Source organism: Carcharhinus amblyrhynchos, chromosome 12, assembly GCF_965287045.1.
Source record: "Carcharhinus amblyrhynchos chromosome 12, sCarAmb.v2.hapA, whole genome shotgun sequence".
NCBI lineage: Eukaryota > Metazoa > Chordata > Chondrichthyes > Carcharhiniformes > Carcharhinidae > Carcharhinus > Carcharhinus amblyrhynchos.
The window spans coordinates 29809183-29831633 of record NC_137335.1 but is presented as its reverse complement, the minus strand read 5'-3'; the positions used below and the strand labels follow the sequence as shown (position 1 = coordinate 29831633).

The 22451-nt window shown below is 42.4% G+C and overlaps 1 protein-coding gene across 3 annotated transcripts in view; it reads right to left on the bottom strand.

Moving 5' to 3' along the window:
* The window catches only part of dop1a (DOP1 leucine zipper like protein A), a 296966-nt gene that overhangs the window by 79228 nt on the left and 195287 nt on the right, over positions 1-22451 (bottom strand). For all 3 annotated transcript variants that reach the window (XM_080200297.1, XM_080200299.1, XM_080200298.1), the window contains 3 exons: positions 22117-22228; positions 9213-9386; positions 1869-1994 (listed from right to left, as the gene is read on the bottom strand). In XM_080200297.1, the coding sequence (XP_080056423.1) occupies positions 1869-1994; positions 9213-9386; positions 22117-22228 (412 nt within the window). The remainder of the gene's footprint in view (positions 1-1868; positions 1995-9212; positions 9387-22116; positions 22229-22451) is intronic.

Here is a 22451-nt window from a genome sequence, read left to right as displayed (position 1 = left end):
TTGCCATATTGTCCGGTCTTGCCAGTAGCAGGACATGTGAGACGGGAGAATTCCAGCTCAAAGCTCATGGTGTTGGGAGTGATATATTAACATGAATAGAGGATTGGCTAACTAACAGGAACCAGAGAGTGAGGATAAATAGATAATTTTACAGTTGACAAACTGTATTCAGTGGAGTGCAGCAGGGAGCAGAGTTAGGACCTCAACTATTTATGATGTATATTGACGACTTCAATAAGGGATAAACTGTTGTGGCCAAATTTTCAGATGATACAATGGTACGTAGGAAAGCAAGCTGTGGGGAGGGTACAGAGCTTGCAAATGGACACAGATAGGTGAAATAATGTGGCAAATGCAAGGCTGCCCAGATGTGCAAGAAGAACAGAAAAGCAGAATATTATTGAATGAACTGTTTTTACAAAGGAAGAAGATGCTACCCAGGCCAAAATGAGAGAGAAGGTAACTGGCACACTAGAAGATTTACAATGGAGAGGGAGGTGGTGTTAGAAAGGCTCTCTTTCCTGAAAGTAATAAATGCATTCAGGGCTACTGAGGGAAGTGAGAGTAGAAATTAGAGAGCACCAGTGATAATTCCAGTCTTCCTTAGGGCATGGAGCCAGAAGACTGGAGAACTGCAAATGTTACACCCCTTGTTCAAAATGGGGTGCAAGGATAATGTCAGCAGCTACAGGCCAGTTTGTTTGACATCGACGGTAGGGAAATTTCTGGAAACTACAGTTCAGGATAAACTCAATAGTCACTATGATAATTAAGGAAAGCCAGCATGGATTTATTAAGGAAAAGCCATGTTTAACTAACTTGCTGGAGTTTTTTGAGGAAGTAACAGAGAAGGTTAATAAGGGTAATACAGTTGATGTGGTGTATATGGATTTTCAATATGTGGAGATGCCGGTGTTGGACTGGGGTGGACAAGATGACAGGTCACATGACACCAGGTTATAGTCCAACACGTTTATTTGAAATCACAAGCTGTCAGAGTGCTGCTCCTTCGCCAGGTGAAGTGGAGAGAGACGCGCAGGCACAGAATATATAGGTACAGTGACGATAGCTCAACACTCACAGGTAATTAAGAGCTTTGCTGTACAAGTACATCAGGCATGGCAGGTTATTAGAAAGACAAATGGAATGTTAGCCTTTATTGCAAGGGGACTCAAAGATAAATGTAGGGAAATCTTAGTGCAGTGGCAAGACTGCACTTCAGCACTGTGTACAGTTTTGGTCTCCTTACTTAAGGAAGGATGTATTTGCATTGGAAGCTGAGAAGGTTCACTTGGCTGACTCCTGGGATGAAGGAATTGTGTATACTTCTTGGAGTTTAGAAGAATGAGAAGTGATTTTACTGAAATATGTAAAATTCTGAGCAGACTTGACAGGGTAAACGTTGAGAGAAAATTTCCTCTCATGGGAGAATTTAGAACTAGGGAGCACAGTTTGAATGTCTTAAATGATAGACACATGGTCAGGGGGGCAGTTTCTTCTCTCAAAAGATTGTTAACCTTTGGAATTTTCTTCCACAGAGATCAGAGGAGACTGGGTCATTGAATATATTCAAAGCTGAGTTAGACTGATTTTTTATTAACAAGAGAATCAAGAGTAATGGAGTACAGACAAGGAACTGGCATTAAGACCATAACAGATTGGTCACAATCTTATCGAGTGGCAGAACAGACTCAATGGGCTAAATGGTATACTTCTGTTCTATTTATGTTCTCGAATTCTGTTTGTAACAATTAGCCAATGACGATGAAGTCCATCTTGGTGGGAATGGCATTCAGTAGTTTTGACAACCAAATACAGAAAACATAATTCCACTGCAAACATCACTCCGCAAAGGAGATGAACCTTACTTTGTTTCTGGTGGTGCTCGTGTTCCCTCTCCTCTCATTCCAGACAAAAGCAATAGCAGCCATGAAGTGTACACCATGGTTCATTGAGATGGGACCCAAGAGCTCTAAAATCTGTTGTCGAAGACTCTGGTCAGGGAGGAATGAAGAACAGAGATTTGACTAATAATAATCAATACAAGGAAACAAATCACAATCAGATATCTGAAACAACTGAATGATCCTGCATTTCTGAATTGATTATATATTGTGAAAAAAGAGCAAAGTTCATCAGATATTCATTTCATTTTCGTCTATAGCCATTTATTTTAGCTTTATAAAAGTTACAAGATTAAACATTTGGAAAATACCAGAGAGAAGCGTTAAAATGCAGGCCAGTTAAGTACAGTTAAAAGCTAGTGCTGCAAACTGCAATCATGGCAGATTCAACACAATAGTAAGGTTTACAAAACTTATATTAAAGAATAAATCAATTGCACATTAAGTAACGGGCAACAAATGCTAGTCTCGTCAGTGACACTAATATTCCATGACAGAATAAAAAACATTTTTAAAACACAAAGATGCTACCCTGCTTCTCCAAAAGCCAGAAGTGAGTATCTTGTTGAGAAACTTGACAACGAAACATGCACAATTATGTACAGCTGAAGGACTTACCCACAAGATATTAAAATCTATTGAACTCATTAGAAAAAAAGAGCTTGCCCAGTCTACTTTAAGTGAATTTTTAAGAATGTAATTAAGTCTTAATTATTGCTAAACAACTTCTTTGGCACTGAAAATTAGCAGACAATGGAGTCTCGCTTTTAGTTAAAAATGTTTAAAATGATCAATTTTTATCTCACATTTTTTCTGCCTCTCAATTCCATCTTTCTTTACTTTATTTTAGTTTCAATACATGTTTGATTTAACTTGCACTTGTAATTTACATTTCCTGGTTTAGATTCCAACTATCTCAGCAAGGATTCTTCAATCCAATTGTTAAATAGATGAACAATCCCTGTATGTAAAGGTCCAATATCTGCTGTTGAGGAAGCTGCACTATTCTGGATTTTAATCACTACAAGTTCTAGTGCAAAAGCTCACAAAAGGTCTGTGGCAAGTGTTACAGTAATGAATGACTAATGTAATTTGCTCATCACTGTCTGCCAAATCCTTATCATTTACTTTGGGCCTGATTTTACCATCAGGTTGCGCCAGCTTTTGGCAAGAAGCGCGATCTGAGAGGCAAGTAGCACAACCCGAGACCACCTCCGTGCTAGTTCCTCCTTCATCAAGCCCAGAAAATGGCTGTGATCGGAACTGCGGCCGAAACAGGGACCGGTTGGGGACGGGGGGATCCACCGCCACTCTGCCTGAGATCAGTGAGGAGGAAAGGGGGCATCCGCTGCCACTCTGCCTGTGATCAGAGGGGCAAGGGCGGGGGGGGAGGGGGGGGGGGGAGCACGATCAGTCTGGGTGATGGGGGTGTGGATAAGGAGGTCAGTAATGTTGTGGGGGTGGGGCATTGTCTGTGGGGGCCAGGGGAGGTATTATCCAGCCCGAGTTTGATGTGGCAGGGGAGCCGCATTCTATGTTTTTTTACCCTGTGCATGCACAGTTGGAGGCACTGATCAGAGCTGCAGGTTTCTGGGCACATTAGCCCCACCCACAGGCTTGTGCAGCATGATTTGAAAATGTTGATACTTTTTCAGGCAGAGTGTGTGTGGGACCGCTTGAGAACAGGTCTAAAAGTCGGATTTGAAACACTCCCAGTTTCAAATCCGCTCGGCATTTTGAATCAAAATTGTAAAAAAAGGTCCCTTGTCAAAAATAAATCCTCTGCACTATTCCTATTCAGTCACTTAAATCCAATCATTCCCAAACATGTTGGCCTCGATCTTACAGTGCCAACGTTAGTGAATGTTGATCATTTGCATGTTACTGTTCTGCTTTGGGACCCATTGGAAGTTCTTACCCATATGATAATTGTCCAGGAAATTTCCGATCAGCCTATGAGAATTTCTCTGATGCTTTTCTTGGGGTCAGAGGTTTGAGCTAGATGCATAATACTTACTCAGATATTGATTCTAATATGGTCCTACTGTTTAATGTTTGGTCTAGATAATTGATTAGCAGCAGAATCCACATTGCCATCCCCTCACCTAACTTCTATCCTGGCCACCCACACCCCCAATCTGACTACTGCATAAAGCGGAGGTTGATTCCCCCTCTGAGAAATAACACCAAAACGCCCAAACGGAAGTAATCTGTAGAAAGTACGTCAGGTCGTGTCACTGCGCTTCAGCAACTTCTCGTGGTTAAATACAAAATAAGTCCCTGACGCTCTAAAATCAACACAATTTATCTAACTAACCGTGAACAAATCAACTAAACTATTAACAAACTGAATTAAACAAGATTCTAATGGTATGGTGTTCCAATAAATACAATCCCAATCATTAAAATATAGAATTTAGTTACTCTTTAAATTGCAACTATGTTTTGTGTCTTCCGGCACATTCTGGGCCTTCCCTGTTGATTCTTGAGACTGGAACTTCTTTCTTCTTTAGTACCTTTGCTATCTAGATGGTGCTTTGAACTGGAGCTGAGGAATGTGGCAGTTGCTCTTTCCTTTTTGTCCCACTGCCCTCTTCTTTCATACCTGTGATGACACATCAATATTTCCTAGGATTGGTCCTAGATTGTCAAACCATCAGATTTAAATTTAATAAGTTCTTGGCGTCTAAGTGCCTAATTCACAATGATTGGTTAAATTCAAAAGCCTGCTGTCTTATTAAAAACTGCTGCTTGGCTTTTCGATACAAATGTGTCAGTTTGGGGCTCTTGAATGCTTGCATTTTGTTTTAACTCTAAGCTCTAAACACAGAAAAAGCACCACCTTTTAAAGAGACTATGCAATGCTTTCTTCCGAGCTTTTTACAATTTTACAAACACCAATCTACAATTATTCTACCCAACTTCACAACACTACCCATGCCCCCGACTGAACTGTGCTGGGTCTCACAATAGGAATTTCACCTATGTCAGACTTCTATTTATTGACTACTGCTCAGCCTTCAACACTATTATTTCCACAAAACTCACCTCCAAAGTCCGTGGCCTGGGCCTCAGCTCCTCCCTCTGCAACTGGATCCTGAACTTCCTAACTCACAGACCAGAATCAGTAAAAATTGGCAATAACATTTCCTCCATGATCATCCTCAACACCAGTGTCCTAGACGGCTGCGTTCTCAGTCCCCTACTATACTTATACACCTATGACTGTGTGGCCAAATTTCCCTCCAATTCGATTTTCAAGTTTGCTGACAACATCACCATAGCGAGACGGATCTCAAATAATGATGAGACAGCACAGGAATGAGATAGAGAATCTGGTGAACTGGATCAACAAAACGAAGGAGAATGTCCCCATTGATGTAGACAGGAGCATGTTCTCCTTTATGCTTCCTGAAGTTGATGACAAAGTAGAAAAGGTCGAGAGCTTCAAGTTTTTAGGTACCTAGATTACCAATAACCATGCCGACACTATAGTTAGAAAGCCCACCAACGCCTTTACTTTCTCAGAAGGCTAAAGAAATTTGACATTTCAGCTGTAACTCTCACCAACTTTTACAGTTGCACCATAGAAAGCATTCTTTCTGTCTTTATAACAACTTGATATGGGCTCCTGCTCTAATCAAGACCACAAACTACAAAAGTCGTGAATGTAGCCCAATCATCATGCAAACCAGCCTCCCATCCACTGACTCGGTCTATACTTCCCACTGCCTCAGCAAAGCAGACAGCGTAATTACAAACCTCACACACCCTGGGTATTCTCTCTTCCACCTTCTTTCTTTGGGAAAAAGATACAGAAGTCTGAGGTCACCTATCAACCGATTCAAGAACAGCTGCTGCTGCTGTCAGACTTTTGAATGGACTTATCTTGCATTAACTTGATCTTTCTCTACACCCTAGCTATGACTGTAACACTACGTTCTGCATACTCTCATTTCCTTCTCTATGTTTTGTCTGTATAGCATGCAAGAAACAATACTTTTCACTGTATGTTAATACATGTGACAATAATAAATCAAATCAAACTGCCTAATCCAACTACCTTCCCATTCCAAATTCCTATCAACCTTACCTACAGTTACACCTTCTAAAAAGCAACTCAGCCCCCACCCACATTCAAACTCAGAAGTGGGGCAAGTGCTGGGTCTATTATAAAGGATGTGGTAATAGGACACATAGACAACATCAACAGGATTAGACAAAGTAACATGGATTTATGAAAGGGAAATCATGCTTGACAAATCTACTGGAATTTTTTGAGGATGCAACTAGTAGAAATGGTAAACCAGTGGATGCATGCATTTGAATTTCTAGAAAGCTTCTGGTAAAGTCCCACAGAAATGATTAGTGTGCAAAATTAAAACACATGGGATTGGGGGTAATATACTGGCATGGACTCAGAATTCGTTGGCAGACAGGAAACAGAAAGTAGGAGTTAATTGATCTTTCTCAGAATGGCTAATTGGATACCGCAGAGATCAGTGCTTAGGCTCCAGCTATTCATAACATACATTAATGATTTGGATGAGGGAACCAAATGTGATATTTCGAAGTTCGCTGAGGACACAAAACTTGGTGGGAGTGCGAATGGTGAGGAGGATATTAATGAGCTTCAAGGCAATTGGAGCGAGTGGGCAAAAAATATGGCAGATGCAATTATACACATAATATGATGGGGTTGGTTATCTCAGTTGGATGGACAGCTGCTTTGTGATGCAGAGCAATGGCAACAGTGCAGGTTTAATTCCCATACTGGCTGAGATTATTCATGCAGGTCCCATTTTCTCAACATTAAGGGTGGCACGGCGCCACAGTGCCCGAGACTCAGATTCAGTTCTGGCCTCGGGTGACTATCTGAATGGAGTTTGCAAGTTCTCCCCATGTCTGTGTAAGACATCTGTGCTCATGCTCAAATCCTCTTGTTGTGAAGGCCAACATACCATTTGCCTTCCTAACCACTTGTTGCACATGCATGCTTGCTTTCAGTGATTGGTGTGCAATAACATTCAGCTCCCTTTGAACATCAACATTTTCCATTCTATCTGCCATCCTGTTTTCCTTCAGATGCTCCGGTTTCATCCCACAGTCCGAAGATGTGTGAGTTAGGCGGATTGGCGATGCTAGGATGGCGGTATAGGCTAGGAAAATTAGCAGGGTAAATATGTGGGGTTACGCAGTTAGGGCCTGCATAAGATGCTCTGTTAGAGAATTGGTGCAGACTCAATGGGCCAAATGGTCCTCTTCTGTGTAGTAGAGATCCTATGATAATGTGGATAAGAGGGAAGTTATCCACTTTGACAGGAAAAACAAGATGGCAGATAGAATGGAAAATGTTGATGGACTCCCTAGTTCCCCAGAGAATCTGACCCAGAGGACTTATCTATTTTCACACTTTCCAGAATTCCTCCTTATAACCTCAATTCCGTCTGCTCTCATAGCCTGTATCTCAGTATTCTCTTCAAAAACATTGTCTTTTTCCTGTGTGAATACTGACAAAAAGATATTTATTTAGCACCTCTCCTATCTCTTTGGACTCCATGCACAACTTCCTACTACTATCCTTGACTGGCCCTAAATCTTACCCGTAGTCATTCTTTTATTCCTGACATACCTATAGAAAGCATTAGGGTTTTCCTTAATCCTACCTGCTAAAAACTTCTCATGTTTCCTCCCGGTTTTTCTTAGCTCTCTCTTTAGGTCCTTCCTGGTTAACTTGTAAGTCTCAAGCGCCCTAACTGAGCCATCATGTCTCACCTTGACGTAAGTCCCCTTCTTCCTCTTCACAAGAGATTCAACTTCTTTAGTAAACCACAGTTCCCTCGCTCGGACACTTGCTCCCTGTCTGACAGGTACATATTTCTCAAGGACAAGCAGTAGTTGTTCCTTGAACAAGCTCCACATTTCAATTGTACCCATCCCCTGCAGATTTCTTCCCCATCCTATGCATCCTAAATCTTGCCTAATCGCATCATATTTTCCTTTCCCCCAGCTATAACTCTTGCCCTGTGGTATATATCTATCCCTTTCCATCGCTAAAGTAAATGTAATCGAATTATGGTTGCTATCACCAAAGTGCTCACCTACTTCCAAATCTAACACCCAGCCTGGTTCATTAGCCAGTACCAAATCCAATGTGGCATCGCCTCTTGTTGGTCTATCTACATACTGTGTCAGGAAACCCTCCTGCACACATTGGACAAAAACTGACCCATCTAAAGTACTCAAGCTATAGCTTTTCCAGTCAATATTTGTAAAGTTAAAATCCCCCATAACAACTATCCTGTGACTTTCACTCCTATCAAGAATCATCTTTGCAATCCTTTCCTCTACATCTCTGGAACTTTTCGGAGACCTACAGAAAACTCCCAATAGGGTGACCTTTCCTTTTCTGTTTCTAACCTCAGCCCATACTACCTCAGTAGACGAGTCCTCATCAAACGTCCTTTCTGCCACCATAATACTGTCCTGACTAACAGTGCCACACCTTCCCCTCTTTTACCACCTACTCTTATCTTACTGAAATATCTAAACCCTGGAACCTGCAACATTCCTTTCCCTACTCCATCCATGTCTCCGGAATGGCCATATGTTACAATTTTGTCTTTTAAGAAGCATTTAGATAGTTACATGGATAAGATGGGTATGGAGGGATGTGGGGCAAATGGGGGCAACTGGGAGTAGCTTAAGGGTTTAAAAAAAAAGAGGGCAGCATGGACAAGTCAGGCTGAAGGGTTGTTTCCATGCCGTAAACCTCTATGACTCTATCTATACTTCCTGCTGCCTTGGAAAAGCAGCCAACATAATCAAGGACTCCACGCACCACAGGCATACTCTCTTCCACCTTTCTCCCATCAGTTTGAGATAATGTACCAACCGACTCAAGAACAGCTTCTTCACTGCTGCCATCAGGCTGTTAAATGGACCTACCATAAAGTAAGCTGATTTTTCTCTGCACTCCAGCTGTGAATGTAACACTATATTCTGTATCCTTTCCTTCTCCTCATGTACAGTAAGGTACATTTTGTCTGTATAACACAACAATACTTTTCATGGTATCCCAATACATGTGACAGTCATCAAATCAAAAGACAAACATACAAAATATATGCTTCTAGGTAAGTGAACAGAATCTATAAATTTTGTAAGAAGCTAAACTACAGACTTTTCCATAATTACCATTTCATAGGGTCATTTAACTCTAATCAATACATGCTGCCGACACAAAAATCGGCTTGCTCCTGTTTTGGCTGCCTCTTTTCATAATGGCATTGGAAATTCAGCACTTACCTTTGTGGAACCCAGGTTGATAGTAACAGCAGACGCAGCTATGGTTCTCTCAGTTGAGTCTGCAACCTGTAAAATTCCCCATAGCAGGCTCACAGAAGACATGATGGTACACAAGATAAAAAGAATTCCATTTCTCGCTTCAGACAAATATTTCTGGTCCACCGTAACCATCAGCTGAAAATAGGGAATATTGATAATTATCAATTAAATAAATTAAAAATGTTCATGCACACTTGGCATTATAAATTCTTATGATCATATTTATAATTACAATTGCCAGCACAAACCTATCTTGCTGTAACACTCTCTCCTCCCTGGTGGAGGTATGCAGAACTGTCAATGGTAAGAGGGTGTAAGTTGACTTGGGCAATTTTGATTATAAATATGGATATACAAGTTTATACTGGAATTAGTTTTGGAATGGGAACTGGATCAAGTTTGCAGACCTTGGTTCTGATAAGCTGCCTCTCATCTGAGTCACCTGGTAATCAATCTTACATCCAATGTCACAGCAAATTAATTAGTTTATTGCATAATTTTTTAAAACGAGATTATCTATTTTTTTAGGAGATGATCAGTTTGATTAACATATATTTTCATTTCTAGTTTTGTTTCTGGCTGGACCATAATTTCAACTTTACAAGGTGGTGGTGCTCAGATTTTACTCTGACTCTCCCTCCGTAATGTTCACTGTTCCTCCAAACTTCCTGGACCATTCCAAAGAGCAGATAGAGATGCTTCCCATTATTCTCCAGCCTCTTCCAATAATCTGGATTCCATGGTCATTGTGATCAATATTCCAATCCTGCCACCTGAACCCATTACCGTAGATATCCTTCTGCCCAATGTGGACTTTATCTCTTCTTACATCGAGGCTATATGCACGGACACATACTGAGGAAAGTTTCACATACCTCCTCTGCATTACCTCTTGCCCTTTACAAGCTACAGATGCTTCTCCTTAGCTTGACCACCCCATCTGAAGTCCAGTACCAAGACAGAAAAGACCATGGTTGCAACTTTAAGCCTGTGACCACACTCTGCACACTAAGCTGTGCCTTCTCCCAACAGGTCACACAACCATTGTCCCTCCTGGAGCTGGACTACAACATGCATACCATGCAAAGTCCTGTAGCATGAACCACAAAGCATCAGGACTGACTTCATTCTGGAATGCTGACGACTTGGCCCCAGACCAGGGACTATGATTGTCTTTCTCTTTGCTTTACCATTCCTTCTTGATTGCTGACAACTGTGCTCCTACTCCTTGGGAAACTCTACTGGCCACCATCTGAAAAATAACTATTTACCACAACTAATTTTCTGTTTTAAGGCTAATTTTTTAATCCAAGCAGACAGTGACACTCTTACTTCATGAGCTATAATTCTAGCCTTGCATGTGCTACTTTTGTTAAAAGATCTTTTAAAATACATATAAACAATATTCTTTAAATTTCTTTCATTAATTTTCAGCATCAATCCGCCTTTTATAAATTCATGCTGGCTCTCCCTAAACTCAGAGTGCCTGCTGATTTTTTTTAAAACTGGAATATTGTTTCTACAGTTTTACCCACTACAGATGTTAAACTAACTGGCCTGTAGTTACTAGAACATCATTATGGCCCTTCTTGATAAGGATGTCACATTTGTCACTCTTCAATTCTCAGGCACCTGCCCTTCATCGAGGAAAGATTGGAATAATATAGAAAGCCTTTCGATTATCTCAACTTCACTTCATTTGGAAACCTGGGACGCAAGCAATCTGGACCAGGCAACTTATCCACTTTAATTATAGCCAGATTTCCCAGTATTTCCTATACCACAAAGCTTCCCATGATTCAAGGATGACATCTACTCAGGGTTGTAAGCTTCTGCCATAAGCGTCATAAGCCGATTCTCAATCTGTATATCTTTCAGTACATTGGGCAGAACGTCCCAAGAGATGGTGGGATCCAGAGTGCTGTATTTGCTTCCTTTTTCTTCTTTCCTGCCACTACTCTGCCTCATTATTGAGGTTTTTGATTTATTATTGTCACATATATTACCACATAGAGAAAAATATTGTTCTTTGGATGCCATTCAGACAAAGCATACCATTCATAGAGGAGGAAATAACAGAGTGCAGAATGTAGTGTTATAGTTATAGCTAAAGTGCAGAGAAAAATCAACTTAATGCAAGGTAGGTCCATTCAAAAATCTGATGGCAGCAGGGAAACTGTTCTTGAGTTGGCTGGTACATGACCTCAGGGAGAGTTGCCCAGCTCAGCCTCACTCACTCTTCCCAATTCCCATCTAGACCCAGTGGCAAGACAAGAGTCAAGATGGCTGGAGGTGGGACTAGGCGCAGTGGATGACCAGGATGTCTTCTGTGTCTTGTCCTGCTCTTCGTGTTCCACGACGCTTGCAAAGACCGCCTTCTTGACCATTGGACCTTCCATTGGTCTCTTCTGCTCAATCCGCCGGACTCTGTCTTCACATGCTGGGATAGGCATCTCCCCATCTCACTGAGGGTTGAGACCTGTCTGCTACCCTCACCAGGTTTAGCTGGCTTGTCGAGGCCGTTGCCCAGGGTGTGGCCGCTGTCGCATGCAAACAGCTACTGGGAGCCACAGGTGAGAGCTGAGTGCCAGGTGGAGACAAAGGATGGACAAATTGCCCTGAAAGGGCGCAGCACGTTCCCCCACCAAAGCTATTACCCCTCCCTGACACCCCATAGACGCCCCAAAGGCAAGTTCTGCTTTTGGTAGATGCTCCACTGTATGAGAACGTCGAGGAATCAGCCCAGCAACAAAACTGAAGGTCTACAGCACCGTGGTACTCACTATCCTCCTGTATGCCTGTGAAATGTGGGCTGTGTATCGAAGGCATGCAAGACAGCTCAATCATTTCCACATGACTTGTCTACGCAGAACATTACGCATCAGGTGGCAAGACAAAGTACCAGACACTGAAGTTCTCTCTAGAGCAAGTCTACCATCAGTCCACACACTGCTGATAAGAGCGCAGACCCAGTGGGCAATTCATGTCATCCGTATGTCAGATGAGCTCATATCCAAGCAGCTCCTTTTTGGGGAACTCTCTGCTGGAAGACGCTCACATGGACGGCAGAAGAAACATTTCAAAGACACACTCAAAGCCTCCCTGAAGTTGCTTGACATTGACACGACCACCTGGGAAACGCTGGCACAAAACTGCCCTACCTGGCGCTGCCTCATCCACAAAGGCCATCAAGCTCACGAAGCAAGGTGCATTGCTGAAGCACAACTTAAGCGCGAGCTGCGCAAGTCCAGAGCCACCAGCACAACAACTACAGTGTCTACACAAGTCTGTCCAATATGTGCCAGGACATTCTGTGCCCGAATTGGCCTGATCAGTCATCTTCAGGCACACCGCAACCAGCCTCAAAATGACTAATGGTGTCGAGGTCCTCATCGATGACGATGGACAAACAACAGCATGACCTCAGACTTTTGTATCTTTCTCCCAACGGAAGAAGGTGGAAGACAGAACGTCCAGGGTGCATGGGGTCCTCAATTATGCTCGCTGCTTTGCTGAGGCAGTGGGAAGTGTAGATAGTGTCAATGGATGGGAGACTGGTTTGCATGATGAATTCATTCATTCATGAATATAATCATGACCTTTCGTAGTTTCTTGCCGTCTTGGGTAGAGCAGGAGTCATGCCAAGCCATGATACAACCAGAAAGAATGCTTTCTATGGTGCATCTATAAAAGTTGGTGAGAGTCGTAACTGACATGCCAAATACCCTTCGTCTTCTGAGAAAGTAGAGGTGTTCGTGGTCTTTCTTAACCATAGTGTCGGCACGGTTACAACTCAAAACATAATGCAGCTCAACGGAAAAGCTGTTGACACTCTGAATGATTGGTAGCAAGCTTCTCCCCAATTAATGCTACTGTACTTCAAGGAGAGCTATAGAACCTTTGCAGCATTTTCTTTGCCTTCCTCTGAAATATTGGCCATTTAAGAACCGAGAAAACAGGGCTTGGCAGGGGCAATAACCAGACACTGTTCAGCGACCAAAGTTGATTTTACAGAGCTTTTGCCTGAATGCTTGTGGAACTAGCTTCAAAAAGGACACGCATTTGTTTGCTGGTCCTCTTTTGCATTCAAATGATGCAGAGGTGCTTCTGCAGTGCTCCTTCATGCCACTGTCACACTGCAGTACATGAGTGTGATTCTAGGAACCCATTCCTCAACCACACCATTAACTTGGAATTTATATTTAGCTCTTTTTAGTATTTAGTAAACACTAACACAATGTGCTTATTAAATATTTCAGCATTATCTTGCACCCCCAAGCATATTTCACTCTTTGTCCTATTACAATTACTCTTTGTACTATTACTTACATGCTAGCAAAATAACTTAGGGTTCCCTTTGAAGTTAACTGCTATCATATTTTTACATTCTCTGCCAGTTTTATTTTCCTTATCCTCTCAACTATTGCATTTGACATGATACTTGCTTGAAGAATCCACCTGGCATGCATCAGACTTTTTTGTTTCATCATATTCTTCATCTTCCTTGTCATCAAAGAATACCTGGATTTGTTGTCCTTTTGCCCTTACTAGAATGCACCCAGAATATATCTGAACCATCCCTTCCTTAAAAATCGCCCATTATTAGAGTCACAGAGGTTTACAGCCTGAAAACAGGCCCTTCAGCTCAACTTGTCCATGGTATTTTTCTTTAAACCCCTAAGCTAGTCCCAATTGTCTGCTTTTGGCCCACATCCCTCTATATCCATGTTACCTATGTAACTGTCTAAATGATTTTTAACAGACAAAATTGTACCCATCTCTACTACAACCTCTGGCAGCTCGTTCCAGAGACTTAACACTGTCTGTGTGAAAAAAATTGCCCCTCTGGACTCTTTTGTATCTCTCCCCTCTCACCTTAAACTTATGCCCTCTAGTTTAAGACTTCCCTACCTTTGGTCCTTTACAATTTTTGGTTTCATTTTATCCTGCTTGGATCTTCCTCATCCCATTGAAATTAACCCTCTTCCAATTTAGACAACTGATTTTAAATTGTTCTTACACTTTCGAATTAGCAGCCTCAATTTTATGATACAATCCAGGGCTGTAATATTATGCAAATTCAAACGGCCAACCCCGGGCATATTTTATCTCAGAATATTCAGCACTAAAACTTGTAATTTTTCGAGTCAAAATTTTTGCCACAGGAAATTAATTCGCCATTTATCCTATCACTCTGATGGCCTGTTTACATTTTCCCGCACAGTTACATTTCTCCAATTTAATCTTACCTATGTCAGCCCAGGGCAGCATGGTGGCAGCACTGCTGCCTCACAGCGCCAGGGTCCCAGATTCAATTCTGGCCTTGGGCGATTGTCTGTAAACAGTTTACACATTTTTCCCACAGTCCAGAGGTGTGAAGGTTAGGTGGATTAGCAATGGTAACCGCATGGGGTTACGGGGATAGGGCAGGGGTAAGATTCTCTTTCAGAGAGTTGGTGCAGACTTGATGGGCCAAACAGCTCCTTCTGCACTGAGGAATTCTATGAGCAGGTGTTCCCCCATCAACACCTGGTCAATTTGATCCACTTCATTCTCCAGTACCAAATGCAGCAATGCTCGATTTCTAGATGGAACAGGAACATGCTGGTGTGTTGTCTAAACACATTTCAGAAATTCCTCCTCCTTCTTACCCCTTTCGCTAACACTTTCTCAATAAATAATCAACAATTGGAGTGGCTTAACACAAAAAAGTCTGAAAACATTTGGTGACAAGGCATTGTGTAATTTGAGCACTTTAACGAACTGTAGTGAAATGCAAATAATTACAGGGCACTGTAAATAGGTGGAATTATTACTCAAATGGTTTGAGTACATAAGAACATAAGAAATAGGAGCAGGAGTAGGCCATCTAGCCCTTCGAGCCTGCCCCGCCATTCAATAAGATCATGGCTGATCTGTTGTGGCTCAGTTCCACTTTCCTGCCCTCTCCCCATAACCCTTAATCCCCTCTCTTATCAAGAACCCATCAACCCGCTTCTTAAAAATATTTAGCGAGGCAGCCTCCACCACTTCAACGGGCAGAGAATTCCAGAGATTCACCACCCTTTGAGTGAAGAAGTTCCCCCTCAACTCCGTTCTAAACCGCCTCCCCTTTATCTTGAGGCTGTGCCCCCTAGTCCTACTGTCTTTTTTGAGCGGGAAGAGTCTCTCAACCTCTATCCTATCCATCCCATTCATCATCTTATACGTCTCAATGAGATCTCCCCTCATTCTTCTAAACTCTAACGAGTACAAGCCTAGTTTATTCAGCCTCTCCTCATAGCTCAATCCCCTCAACTCCGGTATCAGCCTAGTAAACCTCCTCTGCACTCCCTCCAGGGCCAAAATATCCTTGCGCAGGTGCGGCGCCCAAAACTGCACACAGTACTCCAGCTGCGGCCTCACCAATGCCCTATACAGCTGCAGCAAGACCTCCCTACTTTTATATTCAATCCCCCTCGCTATGAAGGCCAGCATCCCATTCGCCTTCCTGACCACCTGCTGCACCTGCAAGCTGGGTTTTTGCGACTCATGCACAAGGACCCCGAGGTCCCTCTGCACCGTCGCCTGCTGCAGTTTTTCGCCACGTAAGTAATAGTCCTTCCTACCATTCTTCCTACCAAAGTGGACCACCTCACACTTGCCAACATTAAATTCCATTTGCCATTTCCTGGCCCATTCGCCCAGCCTATCTAGATCCTTCTGCAGACTCTCCACACCCTCCGCACAATTTGCCTTTCCCCCAATCTTGGTGTCATCAGCAAATTTCGACACCCTGCACTCGGTTCCCTCCTCCAGATCATCTATATAAATGGTAAATAATAATTCCTCAAAATTAATGTGAGTAATAATTACTCACATTAATTTTCACTTTGCTTACATTCTATTACATCAAGGTTGTGGACCAACGTATTTGTATAAAATCACAAAAGTGACCTCAGTATTTTAGCTTTTCTGGATTTTTTTTAATTTAGCGAATGCAAAGTCTCTAAACCAAATAGTTTCTTCCAGTCCTTCTGTATTAGGGGGTTAGTGTCTGTAATGCAGTTAGTGTCTGTATTACAGAGTGAAGTCCACATGAATAACAGAATGTGACCTTGCTGGATTATGTATGTGAAACTACCTAGGGATTATAACAACATGCTGCAAACTATTTTCCAACGTAACTCCATTTTAATTCATCATCACCTTCAAGGGTAATTAGGGTTGTGCAATAAATGGTGGCTTTGTCAGTAATGCCCACATCCCACGACCAAATATGTAAAAAACTCTTGAAAATTACTGAGAGCGCAAATGCTAACGAAAACAAATCAAAGAAGCATAGTAACATTGATTAATATTGTTTTCAATTACACAGTCAATTCTGTACGCACTTACCTATTGTTCCCTTTATTCTATGAGCTATAACTTTTGTCATAAGTCAGTTGTGTGGTACTGTATTGAATGCCTTCTGAAAGTCCATGTACACCACATGAGCAGTATTACCTTCATTGGCCATTTCAGTTAACTCCTCAAAAAACTTCAGCAAATTAGTTGAACATTATTTTCCAAGCTCTTCCTAATCAACCCACATTTTTCCATGTGATCATTAATTCTATTCTATCTAATTGTTTCTAGAAGCTCACCCACCACTGAAGTTAAATTGACTGGCCTGTAGTTGCTAGTGTTTATCTTCATAACCTTTTTGGATCAAAGGCACAACATTTGCAATTCTCCAGTCCTCTGGCACCTCCCCAGTAAAAGTCTAACTTAGAATTCATTATTTTTTGCCTTATTTCGACTCTTTCCGTTAACTTACTGTTTTCTATTCTAGTGGTATCTGTCACTCCCACGGTTTTGTGCATTCTAGTATTACTCTAATATAAGAACATAAGAAATAGGAGCAGGAGTAGGCCATCTAGCCCTTTGAGCCTGCCCCGCCATTCAATAAGATCATGGCTGATCTGTCGTGGCTCAGTTCCACATTCCCGCCCTCTCCCCATAACCCTTAATCCCCTCGCTTATCAAAAACCCATCAACCCGTGTCTTAAAAATATTTAGCGAGGCAGCCTTCACCACTTCAACGGGCAGAGAATTCCAGAGATTCACCAACCTTTCAGTGAAGAAGTTCCTCCTCAACTCCGTTCTAAACCACCCCCCCCTTTATCTTGAGGCTGTGCCCCCTAATCCTACTGTTCTTTCTGAGCGGGAAGAGTCTCTCCACTTCTATCCTATCCATCCCATTCATCATCTTACATGTCTCAATGAGATCTCCCCTCATTCTTCTAAACTCTAACGAGTACAAGCCTAGTTTATTCAGCCTCTCCTCATAGCTCAACCCCCTCAACTCCGGTATCAGCCTAGTAAACCTCCTCTGCGCTCCCTCCTAGGCCAAAATATCCTTGCGTAAGTGCGGCGACCAAAACTGCACACAGTACGCCTGTCAAATAAGTTAAAAACACCTCATCTGCACGTGGCCCTATAAACAGCCGCAGAGGGCCCACTTGTTTCTTCAAACCCATGCAGACACCGGGGGAATCTGCAAACTCCACACAAATAGTCAGCCAAGGCCAAGCTGGAAAAAACCCAAGAGGAAGAGGGACTGCAATCCCATACATGGAAGCACCATTGTTGGATCTAACATTTACATGGATCAGCTCATATACTAGCATTACTCATTTGGAAGAGACAATAAAAGAACAATATTATTTAATTGGAGAAAAACTGGAACACAAAGAGACTTGGGAGTACTTGTGCACAAAACACAGAAAATTAGCACACTGGTGCGACAGGTAAACAGAAAGCCTAATGAATTGCTGGCCCTTATTCAAAGTGGTTGGAATACAAGACAAGGGAAGTCTTGCTGCAATTGTACAAGGTACTCGTGTGACCACATCTGGAATACTGTGAGCAGTTTGGGTCGCCTTATTTCATTGGAGGCTGTAGCAGAGGATACTGAAATCCCTGCTGAAGGGATTTTTAAGCCAAAATAGATTAGTTAGGGACTATAATGTGCCTTATATATGCCAAAGGTATCATGATGTGCCTCCTTCATAAATTATGCAAAGGTATTGTTCATTAACCACAGTAATGGATTTTAACAAGTGTTGTAACTTTGAAATGTAGTTTTACAGATATTTGTGAGCCTTGGTCAAAAGCAATTGCCCCTCGGCGTAACGGGGAAAAGTGAAATCAGACAAGTGAAATCAACTGGAGAATTGCTGAGATAATAAGTGATTAGAATGTTCAAGTGCAATTGCAACAAATGGAAGTATTTAGCTTTTGCTGATAAAGGAATGGCCGGCCAGACAAGAAAAATGACTCCTTATCAAGTGTTATGCTCTGACATCAGTCTGATGTGCATAAGTAGGTTGCTAAGCGATAAAGGAAGGGTTTCTGGGTCCAATTAGATAATGAATTCCTAATTATGCCAAGAGATAGAATGCTTTTGGCCAAGGTAAATGATGAGTATTATTGTAACTGAACCATCCAGTCTGTATGACAGATTGGGCAGGGAATACAAAGCTTTGAAAATGGTACATCAACAGTGCTCATGTGATGTAACTTAAGAAGTTGGAATTCTTTCTGCATCTCTTTCCCAATATCTATTGGTCAAACAAAGACACATCTTTGAATGAGGATACTGAGTTTGCGAGTCTTTGTATTTAGCTTAAGTTTTAGCAATACACAACCTCAAAAGAAAACCCCCCAACAACAGAAGCAGATCAGAGAAGGTTCATTCAGATGATTCCCCAGTATGGAGGAATTTTCTTGAGGTTAGGACACTGCTCATTGAAATTTAGAAGGATAAGAGGTGATCTCATTCAAACATACAGGATTCTTAAGGGGCTTGACAGGTAAACGCTGAGGGGATGTTTCTCTTCATGGGACAGTCTAGGACCAGAGGGCATAATCTCAGAATAAAAGGGGCCAATTTAAGACTGAGATGAGGAGGAATTTCTCTCAGAAGGTTCAGAGTCTTCTCTTCGGAACTCCTTGCCACAGAGAGCAACGGGGTCAGAGTCCTTGTGTATATTTAAGATTGAGATAGATAGATTTTTGAATAGCAAGGGAATCAAGGGTTACAGGGAAAAGGCATGAAAACGGATGTGAGAAATGTCGGATCAACCATGATCCTTTTGTATGCTGGGCGGAGCAGGTTCGAGAGGCTGAATAGCCTACTCCTATCACTATTTCTTATGCTGTTCCTGCTACTCTGCACCAAGAGAAATCTCACTATCTGAGCCTTTTCATCCTGTTTGTCCTTCCTTAGTGAAATGACAATGAACTGCCCTCTTCAGGAGTAGATGACCTCCCAGATGCTGCAATGGAAAGCATATTGTTTTAAAGCAACAAGATAGATAAGTCGCCGGGACCAGATGGGATGTACCCCAGGTTACTGTGGGAGACGAGGGAAGAGATTGCAGAGCCCCTGGCGATGATCTTTGTGTTATCAATGGAGATGGGAGAGGTTCCGGAGGATTGCGGATGTAGTTCCTATATTCAAGAAAGGAAATAGAGATAGCCCAGGAAGTTACCAACCAGTGAGTCTAACCTCAGTGGTTGGTAAGCTGATGGAGAAGATCCTGAGGGACTGGATTTATGAACATTTAGAGAAGTTCAGTATGCTCAAAAATAGTCAGCACAGCTTCATCAAAGGCAGATCATGCCTTACGAGCCTGGTTGAGTTCTTTGAAAATGTGACTAAACACATTGACAAAGGAAGAGCAGTAGATGTGGTTTATATGGACTTCAACAAGGCATTCAATAAGGTCCTCCATGCAAGGCTTCTTGAGAAAGTAAAAGGGCATGGGATCCAAGGGGCTGTTGCCTTGTAGATCCAGAACTGGCTTGCCCGCAGAAGGCAGAGAGTGGTTGTAGATGGGTCTTTTTCTGCATGGTGGTTGGTCACCAGTGGAGTGCCCCAGGGATCTGTTCTGGGACCCTTGCTGTTTGTAATTTTCATAAATGACCTGGATGAGGAAGTGGAGGGATGGGTTGGTAAGTTTGCCAACGACACAAAGGTTGGTGGTGATGTGGATAGTTTGGAGGGATGTCAGAAGTTGCAGCGTGACATAGATAGGATGCAAGACTGGCAGAGAAGTGGCAGATGGACTTCAACCTGGATAAGTGTGTACTGGTCCATTTTGTCACGTCAAACGGGATGAAGGAGTATAATATCAAGGGTAAGACTCTTAGCAGTGTAGAGGAACAGAAGGACCTTGGGATCCGGGCCCACAGGACTCTTAAATCGGCCTCGCAGGTAGAGGATGTGATTAAGAAGGCGTATGGTGTACTGGCCTTCATCAATCGAGGGATTGAGTTTAGGAGCTTTATAATGCTGCAGCTTTATAAAGACCCTAGTCAGACCCCGCTTGGAGTAGTGTGCTCAGTTCTGGTCGCCTCATTACAGGAGGGATGTGGAAGCTATTAAAAGGGTGCAGAGGAGATTTACATGGATGTTGCCTGGATTGGGTGGCTTGCCTTATGAGGATAGGTTGAGGGAGCTCAGTCTTTTCTCCTCGGAGAGACGAAGGATGAGAGGTGACCTGATAGACACGTATAAGATGATGAGAGGTATAGATCGGGTGGATTCTCAGAGGCTTTTTCCCACAGCTGAAATGGTTGCTACGAGAGGACACAGGTTTGAGGTGGTGGGGAGTAGGTACAGAGGAGATGTCAGGGGTAAGTTTTTCACTGAGGGTGGCGGGTGAGTGGAATCGGCTGCCGTCAGTGGTGGTGGAGACAAATTCGATAGGGTCTTTTAAGAGACTTCTGGATGAGTACATGGGACTTAATAGGATTGAGGGTTATAGGTAAGCCTAGTAGGTAGGGATATGATCAGCGCAACTTGTGGGCCGAAGGGCCTGTTTGTGCCGTAGTGTTCTGTGTTCTATATTGTTGCTGCTGTTCCTGCTCCCACATGGAAGGACCCAAAAGTGTAAAAATTGACCTCTACGGCCACTGGTCAGGTTGCCCTCTCTGTGCTGTGGGGCTTAAGGGCGAGTTGAAGGAGGTGACAACCATCAGTGGCACTGCATCATAATATCATCAGTTCCAATGCTTCCAGTGAGCACAGGAGATGCCTATGCAAGTACCCATTTCAAGAATGTGCCAGAAGTGATTGATGGCATCATGCGCATGCCCAGGAGGGCAACTGGCTTCTGTAGTGTCGCTACCTGAATTTCACACCCTGATTCTGATAACATCAAGGAAAGAAAAGATCAACAAGTTCAAGGATCCTACTGTTTGAGTTAATACTCCCTCTTCAATGGAGTATTTCTCTAAATAAACTTAGAAATATGAAAAGAAATGTGCTCCCAAACTAGTTAGATAGTAAAATAATGCTTTGGTACTCAAACTTTGTCTAGATGCAAGTAAAAATTGAACCACAGAATCCCAACAGTGCAGAAGGAAGCCACCCGGCCCATCAAGTCTGCACCAGTTCTCCAAAAGAACATTCCATGTAGGCCCATCCTTCTGCCCTATCCCCATAACCCCACGCATTTATAGTGGCCAATCCACCTGATGTACACATCATCTTATCACAAAGGGGAAATTAAACAGCCAATCCATCCAACCTGCATATCTTTGGACTGTGGAAGGAAACCAAAGCACTCAAAGGAAACCCATGCAAACATGGGGTGAATGTGCAGACTCCATATAATTACCCAACACTGAAATCGAACTCATGCCGCCAAGAAAACATCAGTTTCCTGCAATTCTTAACACTGCCATTTTCTTTCCCTGTATTTCGGGCTCCATTTTTTTCTTTGCCTTCATATTTTTAATCCCAATCTCTAGTGCCCCATTTTTTTCTCCATTTTGTGCCAATAACTCTTTTTTGCATGCTTACAAAACACCAGTAACTGAATCTGTAACTCACCTGGTGGTATTGTATGGAAGGATCTAACAAACAGTAGTGAATAATTGTGGTCATTCCTTCAAGAAGAGTGAGGATCATGTCTGGGCCAATGCTCACAGCCATCCAAATGGGCCTTTATAAAATCAGAAAAAATGGATTAAAAGTTTATTGTGGGCTACTACTTCGAAAACACCAAGACAAACACTGCTACAATTGTACTAAATTACAAGCTTGAATCAGTATCAGGTTACACTGGGGTTGTTATGACACTACACTCATTGGCTGCTGATATTCAATCCCAGCCCAATTGTTACTTTAGTTTTGGAAATGTATCAATATCTAGTAGTAGATCTTAA